Here is a 10,040-nt window from a genome sequence, read left to right on the forward strand (position 1 = left end):
TTTTTTTTTTAGAACAAAATTTGCTTAAACCATTTAAGTACAATAAACCCTGGATGACATCAAAATTAACTAAAAAATAAATAAAGGAAAGAAGAAAAAATTACAGAGGCACAATCAAAATTTTGTCACATTCATTAGGTCATGGTACAGTTTTACAATCTTGACATTTTTTACTGTCAAATGTCTTTATAGAGTATTTAAAGTCATATAAAATATTTACTTTGGGAATTATTAAAGAACATTTGCATTTATAAATAAAATGTTTGGCCAATAAAACAAAAACATTCCCTAAATATACCAAATTATGATTACAATGGGAGAAATAACATAGTACAGTGCCCTGTAACGAGAAACAATGCAGATTTATTTTTACAGCCGCCTTTGCTCATATTTACCAACGGTGTCAATATGGAGGGCACTTGTTCATCACACATTGTTAAATTAAAGTCTAAGACAAATTTGGAAATAAGGAATTTTGTCGGGTCACATCAAAAATCACTTGACAAGGGGAAAAAAATCTCCTGGGGGCGATTTGTTTTCTTCAATGGAACACATTCTTATCATTTCATTACAAAATTTTGGGTCAAACAATTGTCTTCAACCAAAAATTTCTGTTCACTTTTTACAATCTCTTCAAATAATAAATGCCATCTCATTAGCTGAACAAGACCATTTGGTATAGCTTTAACCATTGTAAGAAATTCTTTATGGACAACCGGGAAAGACTTGTTTTTTTTAAATACTGATGTTTCTTTAAAAAAAACGTATAATTTGTTTGCAAGTATTATCATGGACAAATAATGAGAAAGATGGATATATAAACCGGGAAAACCTTCTGCTTTTATTTAAGAGAACTCTTCCTATAAAAGATAAATCTGTTTGAAGCCAATTGCTGAATCTTAGTTTGTGCTTTTTTAATTTATTTTTATATGTTTTCTTGTCTAACAGAGTCTTTTTTGGAGATATAGATACATAGATCTTTCACAACATCTTTGGGTATATTATTCACCGAAGTTTCAAAGGTATCAAATAAACAAAAAAACTATTTTTTGTTTTAGTTTTAGACCAGAAGCCAAAAACATTGATAATCTCAAGAGCCTAATCCACTTGATTTGTATTTCTTAAAAACAGAGTTGTGTCGTCCGCCAGTTGTGAAATTCTAATCTCACGGTCAAAAATGGACACCCCTTTAATATCAGGGTTGTTCTACAAGGGTCTGGCTGCAGACGATGCACTGTCAGCCGGAATGGATAAGAACAAAACATTGGACTATTCTGAAGTGCCTTCTATGAGTCCTGATCTGAAAAGGGAAGGTCACGCAAAAATCTACTTTGTGTGATTTTTTTACTCACCCACATGACATCAAACATGTTTAGAGAACTTCCGGCGTCTTCGGAGCACAAATAAAGATATTTAGGTGACATCTGAGAGATTTCCAGGCCTCCTCATAGACATCATGGTGTCAGTTTTTGCCAAGGTCCAGAAAAGTACTAAAGACATCGTTAAATTGGTCCATCCGCGCATAGTGGCTCAATTGAATTTTTTTTAAGCGACGAGAATGCTTTATGTGCGAAAAACAAACCAAAATACCGACTTTATTCGATATATTAATATATTGTGTATGGCACGCGTTCACGAGAACACTTCTTCTTTGTCTTCTTCTTGGATGAGAGCACTTTGACGCATGCGTATTAGGTTTGTGCGCCGAACGCCGCATGGGGCTTGCCCCTATTGGACGCAGTATATAAGCTGATCTTCGCAAAATGTCTGATGATTTCAATATTGAGGAAGACTTGCACTTTTTTACCCAACCGTACTTATTCGAACCAGAATATACATAAGACGAACTAAGAGATAGGGAAGAAGATGTGACACAACCAGTGTTGGGTGTAACTAGTTACTAAGTCATTAGTTACTGTAATTTAATTACTTTTCCCTTGAAAAAGTAAAGTAAGGGATTACTCTTATTTTTTTCTGTAATTTAATTACAGTTACTTTTGATGTAATTAAACTAAATACTTTGTGTAATATATGTGTGTGCAATAGTGCAATTGACATCAAAATTCAAAGTCTAACTTTAAAATCCGTGCTTTAATGTATTATTCTCACATTTGTAATACTTTGGTCAGTTAATAAGAGTACTTTATGTAGTTTAATATTATTTATTTAAATGAATTAAAAGAGCCCTTTCATGTCTATCCTTGAATCACTTAACTAATCAAGGTTGATGTAGGATATAGAAAGTAATTAGTAATAAGTAACTAAATACATTTTGGAGAGAGTAATTTGTACAGTAATCTAATTACACTATTGAATATGTAATTAGTAACTAGTAATTAATTACTTTTTGAGAGTAACTTACCCAACACTGGACACAACCACAGCCACTAGTTTCTACAAGAAAAAGAGCTATGGATATCTGGTGGTGGAAATGTGGTAAATTATGTATAATTAACAAAGTTCGGGAGGAACCGGAGCATATAATCAGCCCGGCTGGTCTACCATCAGCAATCACCGCATCTACCCTATCAGCTCAAGTGAGTTCTCGTATAAATAGAAAAAAACATCTTACCTACTTCATCTCTTCAGATCAGCATCTCTCCTCCACCCCGGCTCCTCTCACAAAGATCATTCTCCCGCAGGACCCCAGGGGGTGTGCTCTGGGCTCGAGCCGGTTCCGAGCTCGGCGCACTTGCCCTGGCCAGGGTAGAGTGCTCCGAGTTCGGATAGATCCGGCAAGCTCGGAGCCCGCTTTCTAGACAGCATGCTAAATACCCATAACCTTCATACCCATGCTCTATCATTATTATCCCTGCAACACCGCTGTTATCTGCGCAGGTGAACTCGTGAAATGCCTAGCAATGCCTACGGAAATGGGAGAGCTTGTGCTGCATCGACTGGGATATACAGTAGCCATGCCACAGCTCGAAAGTGTGGATGGTTCAAATGATGAGACGACAGATGAATTACGCTGTCTTAACAGATGATCCCGGCTTTTCGCCCCTGCTAAGCCGCAGTGTGTTGGACGTTGCATTTCACACGTTGCAGGCACACTTTCTGTCGAGTAAGTAGCAAAGTATATAGTAATGAGTTTTTACACGTGCAACATAGCTATTTCACTATGCATCTATTTTCTGTTTACAGTCAGTGCAGACTGGTGTGGTACTGGGTTGTCCTGGAGTGGATACTCAAAGGACAAAAACTAGGTAGTTCTATCGTCATGTGTTGTGCATGCCATACAGAAAAATACCCATCCTCATCAGGAACCAATGTGGGTTTCAAAGAAGCTGAAGATTCTTTTGGAACAATTTTAAATAAAGGAAGGCTAAATAATACCCAATTGTTGTAAAAAATGTAATTGACATAATTACTATTATACATATTTTCAACAAAAATGTTTTACATATTGTTATTACTTCAACTGTTTGTAATAAAATCAACATAAACACAAAACAAAAACTCTTTTGTATACATCAATTATATATCCTACCCTACCAATAGTGTTTTTACATCGCACATGTAATAATAATAGTGTTTGTGCATCTTTTCCTTATATTCCTCTTTGGAAAAAAAAAGTCATGTCTTCTAAGCACATATACTATTTACTAAGAACACGTAAAGTGCATGTGCTGCTAGCATATCACCAAAAGAAACATCGTAAAACCAACAAATAGTTTGTAACAGTCTACTTTGGAAACCTTGACACATGCTTTGCAATTGCTGCTTCGTTTGCTTTATGTATTGAATCGGTAAATCCACGTCCTGCCGGATAGCCAGCAGCCATAGTTTCAGGCGCTCAGGATCATGTAACGAGAATATGTGAAAAGTAAGCCTTTCATGTTTCGACATAGGTAATTCACTTTTACGTTTTTTTCGCGCGGTTCGAGCATCCTGGAAAGGAACCTTTTAGCACCATTTCGTACACTACACCTAGACCTACTGCATAATCAGTGTCGAACTCAATGGCATATACAGCGTACGTCTGCATGTAAACAGAGTTGCGCTTCCGCGTTGTGAGTCAGCGCGCCGGCGTCCAATAGGGGCAAACCCCAGCTTGACCTGATTTTGCCAAGTGGTTGATGTCCTCAGGGCAACATATTTTGTTGACCTAAGGACAACATTTTTATAAATAAAACCTAAACCCACACCAAACTCCAACCCTAACCATAACTTACCCCTAAAATCAGAGGGAAATGATATGTGAAAAACAAGATGGTCTAGAAGCACCTAATCCTGGTTGGAAAGAAGAAGTGCTCTCGTGAACGCGCGCCATACACTGACAAGACAGGCCTGGAAATCTCTCGGATGTCACCTAAATATCTCTATTTGTGCTCCGAAGACGCCGGAAGTTCTCTAAACATGTTTAACGTCGTGTGGATGAGTAAAAAATCACACAAAGTTGATTTTCGGGTGAACTTCCCCTTGAATCCTATCGAACATCTATGTAAAGAGCTGAAACTTGTAGTCTGAAGAAGGCACCCATCAAACCTGAGACAGCTGGAGCAGTTTGCTCAGGAAGAGTGGGCCAAACTACCTGTTAACAGGTGCAGAAGTCTCATTGAGAGCTATGAAAACGTTTGCTTGCAGTTATTGCCTCTCAAGGTTGTGCAACAAAATATTAGGTTAGGGCTCCAATCATTTTTGTCCATGACATTTTCATTTGTTTTATTATTTACAATATTATGTTGAATAAAAAAATCAAAAGCAAAGTCTGATTTCTATTAAATATGGAATAAACAATGGTGGATGCCAATTACTTTAGTCAGTTTCAAGTTATTTCAGAGAAAATTGTTTTTTGTGGAGGGGTACTAACAAATTTGAGCATGTCTGCAGGGTTTTTCCTGCATAGAGAAATTAGAGGCGGCCGCCTCCGTCAAATGTCGTGCCGCCTCAGGCTCTCGCCAAAATTATGTTGCGAGTCTTCACAAGAAATGCTGCATGCATTTAACAGACTGTTATTTGTAACTGCAGTTGCGACATTACTCCACAGTGGAGGCGCTGTTTCATTATCAGCACACTGAGGCGCTAAAAAGAGTTGCAGAACAAGTTTGTTTTGCATCAAAGTACGTTTAATTTCTTGAAATTTTTTAAATTAACATGACGTACATCATTGTAATGTCTTTAGCTGTGCAGTTGGATCGTTGAATCAGTGTATACTGTACACAGCGAGTTCGTCAGTATGAACGCACATTACGTTCAGAACGACTCGCACACGAATGACTCATTTGAACCGATTCATTTAAACTATTGAACTTTTCAGTCACTAGCGAATATAAGAGATCCTTGAATCATTTAAAGTGAACCACAGAGAATGCAAGATGTGAATGAGCTTTGATCATTTAGAAAGACTATTATTATTGTTAATTCAGTTGGCTATTGTGGGCTGAAAAGTTAGTTGAAATGATAAAAAAGCTTTATTTGATTAAAAAAACATTTCTGTTTGGTTGAATAAAAGTAATGTTTATATAACTTAATAATTATCATTTTTATCTAATTTTATTAGAACTTTTAATATGTCAAACTCAAAGTCACTTTGGTTAAGCCACTTAAAGACATGGTAGGCCTACGCGTGTGTGTACAAGATCAGGAAGGCACCACCTCAGCCTCATTTTTAGCCAGGAAAAACCCTGGTCTGTATATTTAAGGTGTTTTTTAAGATATAACAGAAGATTTTATAACAGTGAGAATAAAAAAATCATCTCTCTGCAGCTGGACAGATCTCTACACTACTGTTAATAACCCGTATTCCATACCAGCCTGCCCAGTACTGTGTATCCTGCCCTCCATGAGTAAAACGAATAAACTGAACTCCACGTCCATAATCTTTGAAGACATGTGTCATCTAAAATTAAAGAAAGACGGTGAGAATAAAGGGTAACATTTTACATTACAGTCATACTTGCTAACATTGTCTGATCAATGAACAACACATTACATGAACAATATAATTTTATTTTTAAATTTTAGTTAATTGTGTATTAATAGTTGTAAAGTTTATAAAAACAACTGATTTTAAATTATTACTAATAATTATTAATATTAATAAATGCTTTATATGTATTATTGATTGTTGGTGTTATGTAGTTGGTGTTAAAAAAAACTGACATTTTTATTTTATTTTAATTTATATAATTAAACTCACTGGACACCACTGTTGATCATTCCACTGCTCAAAATAAACTGGGTCAGGGTCAAATGTCCTGATGGGTTTCTTCTTCTGATCAAGCAGCTCTACGCAGATCTTGTAAAAACTTCCACAATCCCAGCGTGGGGCATACCTGCAGGACACAACAACGCAAAACAGACGTTTTAAGGTAGGGTTATGTTTAAGGCTTTGGTCCTGCTGCTTTGTCATTGCTAGTTTATGGATGTCTAAATAGATGCAAATCATAATTCAGTCAGCAATTTCTGTACCTCAGTTTGCAAGTGGTATGCAAAGAGACACTCAATTCAAGTTCAAAATGATAATATTACATCACTTAGCACGTGAAGATTGAACTGTGGGAGATTTTCAAACATCAGTCTTCAATTTCTTAAAAGTATAGTTTTTTAAATCATGAAAGGCCACTGAAGCCTGAGATTATCCGCAAAACAAAGCTTGAAAAGAATTGGAATTGTAACAAATTTTCTTTAGGGATTCAACAGAAACCTGAAAGGGACGTTGCTTCCAGTGTGTTTGCTTGAAATGTATTCCTGTTTGCAAAGTCCACTTTTTATCTTGAATTTGAATTTTATCTTGAATTTGAATTCAGCACATCAAAGACCTGGTAAGATAAATGAGACTCCCATGAAACTAGCATCATTGAAGTTGTAAGCACTTACCAGTCTGATATTTTAATAGCAGGCTGCAAGTGATCCATAAATGCAGGACTGTAGCCTTCTTTTTTCAAATCAATCAGCTGTTCTTTTAGACACATCCTGAGGACAAAGATCATAGATGAGCTTGATTCCATTTAAACAATTAAAAGAATATATATGATCATTTATTTCAGTTTAATATGACTTTGTAAAGACAGAAATGTTACAATCAATTGAATTTTAGTCTAAAGGATCAGAAAACTAAACATACCCATAAGAGGTGGCAAAACATTTGTCAATTGTGTCATTTGGAAGTGGTGCAAAATTCTCTTCTATTTTCCAGCCATTTCCACCATTCTCAACCAGCTTCCATCGATGTAACTTCTCTAAAAGACACTAGCAACATTATAGATCTGCATTGACATTTGCAGAGGAAAAGATACTTACACTTCTAAGATAGCAAAAGTATTTGAATTTTAAGAAGGTCTAATACGGACTAATTTGTTTTTAAGCAACAATAACCAACTCTTAATGCAGTGTGCACAATACGGCAGTAAATCAGCATTTGCCAAGTGCATTCATGTAAATGGAACAGAATTGTAACATCTATTGTAACAGTTTCATATTTGTGGCTTGACCTTCAGCTCTGGGATTTTTGAGCAGGTTACGTCGTTTCTTTGACAGAAAGTAGAAGAGGCGCCAGTCGTTTGGTGGTCTGGACGCATCGCGGAGCTCGATCCCCTCTCTCCGACAGCGCTCTCTCCAGTGTGCGGCACTGTCCACCAGCTCCTTCCACTCATGACACACCAAACGACAGATCAGTACCACTTCCTTTGCAGGCAGATTCAGTAAGACCTCCTCAACCACAGCCAGAGGAACAGCCGCCCCAAGACTTCTGAACTAACAGACAGAGAGAGAGAGAGAGAGAGGGGGGGGGGGGGTTGTTTACAGCCCACTGTAACAGGTCTGTGCCAGTTCCAAACACTCAACAACTTACTGCATCTGATCCGGTTTTAAAATCCGCAGCAAGCTGCATTTGATGGCTTGTCGACTGACCCATTCCTGCAGCTTGACACGACAACATTTGGTGTTGTTATAAATTTCAACAGAACGCTTGCTGCTGATGACGTCACGATACGGACTACGTCCAAAACACTGGTCCTGTTCGTCTTCTTTTTTCGATTTTATGGCGGGTAGCACCAACGTAAAGGTGCATTATCGCCACCTACTGTGTTAGAGTGTGAACCAGAATTTGCCCTTCCCCCAAAAAAGTCTTTTAAAAACTTGTTCATATTAATAATAGATCTTCTAAATTATCTTAATCAACTCTGTTCTTTTAAGATAAAGAAATAAACTCTCTATTCCATAAGTGTATATATTTTTAAGCTTTGGTTCATCCACCCCCTCTTTCTTAGCTCATTCTTCATTATTTCTCGCTCATTGGAATACTTTTGACAAACGCAAATAAAATGTTCACTGACTCTTCTAATCCACAGTGCTCACATAATCCTGTCGGGTGTTTATTTGTTATTTAGAGTTTTATTCAGCCTAGTATGTCCAAACCTTAACCTTGTTAGAATCTATTTCTCTTTAGTGCTTCTTTTAGTTTTCCTCCCTACCCATACTTCGTGTTGGATTTGGATTGGATAAAGTTGACGTCCTGTATTACCTGTATCCCATTTATGTTGCCATTCCTTATTGGCATATGCTTTAATTACTGCTTTTGCTTCATATTTACCAAATGAGATATTAATGATCTCCTCCTTTTCCGAAGCCTTTTTTGCTAATCCATCAATCTTTTCATTTCCCTTAACCCCCCTATGAGCTGGTATCCACATAAATATTATCATGATATTCATATTCTTAAATCTATACAGATTTTCATATCTCATTTACTATATCTTGTCTACTCTGAGATGTGAATGATTGCAACGATTTTAATGCAGAACATGAATCTACACAAAGTATAACCTTTTTAATTTGAGTCCCCTCCATCCACTGTAGTGCTGTTGCTAGTGCCATCATCTCTGCTGTATACTGATAAATAATATGATGTTCTCCTATAAACAAAAATATTTAAAGATGGAATACTAAAAGCAAAACCTGTTCTCCCTGTATTAGGGTCTTTAGATCTATCAGTATATACATGAGTAAATGCTTGATATTCAGTTTGTAGTCTATCCTCAACCAAAGCCACAATGTTTCCAGGCTCTTTCACTACCTCTATCATATAAAAATCAGTGTATACTGCAGGAAACAGCCAAGGTGGCGTTATTGATAACGGTACTGTAGGAATGTATCTTTAAAAACATTTCTCCAGCCTCTTTGTCACTATTCCAAGCAAAACACTTCTGTTTAGACCTTTCCTTTTCCCAGCACGGAAGGAGTGCCTTTACTCTTGGATGGCGGTCTTCTGCATTAATAGGAGAACATCAGATCATGTATCAGTATACAGCAGCGATGATGGCACTAGACTTGTTTGTAGTTCTTTCTTCGTGTAAGTGCAGATAGTCTAGGCAGAAATGCATATTATGTTCCTTATTGTCTTCTGTAAACACCATTGAAGGGATTATTTTCCTTAGATTACTTAGATAGATATATTAGCCTATATAGACCCATACTAATACAAAATTACTCAATTTAAAGTTAACTAATATTAGCAGCTTTTAATAAAAAAACGACACAAACCGTCTTTGACAATACTACGGACCTCAGATCGAAACACGGCAAGTTAAGTAGGCTTAATGACATACAGCAATGAATCGCAAAGGGGAGTATGGAGGAAACTGAAGGTTTGCATTGACAGACTCTCAAGACTCAGACTTTATTCCACATGCAACCAAAATCGTGTATGTTCATGTAACAACTCCTTTATTATTTTGGAAACTACATTTAAAAACATCAAAATAGACCCGCCGTGAACTGTTAAATGGTAAACACAACGTAGCCTACAAAAATGTGCCACCAGTTGTGCCGCCTGGCTGTCAAGTGTTTCATCGCATGCGTGATACCAATAGTGTAGGGAAACCGTGACGTGGCTTAGTACGTAATTACGCGCATGCGCAGAACGGATCGTGCAGGCATCCAGGTGTTTTGTCGAAGTGTGTTCCCCCTATGTTTCCTCCTATTAGAGTTGTTCCTCATAGCGCCCGCTACGCAAGCGTGTAGAGGGCGGGCGCGTGCACGTTCCACTGGTGATTTTCAATTATTTGTTGAAAATACCAGATATTCTCATACCATGA

The 10,040-nt window shown here is 37.1% G+C and overlaps 1 protein-coding gene across 1 annotated transcript; it reads right to left on the reverse strand.

Annotated features, from left to right (window-relative positions):
- Positions 1 to 80: 80 nt before the first annotated feature.
- LOC130544918 (F-box only protein 44-like) lies at positions 81 to 7,981 on the reverse strand. Its single transcript, XM_057319095.1, has 6 exons — positions 7,796 to 7,981; positions 7,437 to 7,698; positions 7,070 to 7,184; positions 6,823 to 6,918; positions 6,143 to 6,278; positions 81 to 5,842 (listed from the first exon to the last, which is right to left on the reverse strand). Exons 1-6 carry the CDS (start codon positions 7,880 to 7,882, stop codon positions 5,696 to 5,698), a joined length of 843 nt encoding a protein of 280 aa, XP_057175078.1. The 5' UTR covers positions 7,883 to 7,981; the 3' UTR covers positions 81 to 5,695.
- Between the last annotated feature and the right edge of the window lie 2,059 nt (positions 7,982 to 10,040).

The sequence above is a fragment of the Triplophysa rosa genome, linkage group LG21 (assembly GCF_024868665.1).
Source record: "Triplophysa rosa linkage group LG21, Trosa_1v2, whole genome shotgun sequence".
Classification (NCBI taxonomy): Eukaryota; Metazoa; Chordata; class Actinopteri; order Cypriniformes; family Nemacheilidae; genus Triplophysa; species Triplophysa rosa.

Excerpts from the sequence above, each read along its gene's own strand:
- LOC130544918 (XM_057319095.1), bottom strand. The coding sequence starts at position 7,882 with ATGTTGTCGTGTCAAGCTGCAGGAATGGGTCAGTCGACAAGCCATCAA. Across the intron at positions 7,185-7,436 it reads CAAAAATCCCAGAGCTGAAG|AGAAGTTACATCGATGGAAG; the intron begins GTCAAGCCACAA and ends AGTGTCTTTTAG. Across the intron at positions 5,843-6,142 it reads ATGATCAACAGTGGTGTCCA|ATGACACATGTCTTCAAAGA; the intron begins GTGAGTTTAATT and ends CTTTAATTTTAG.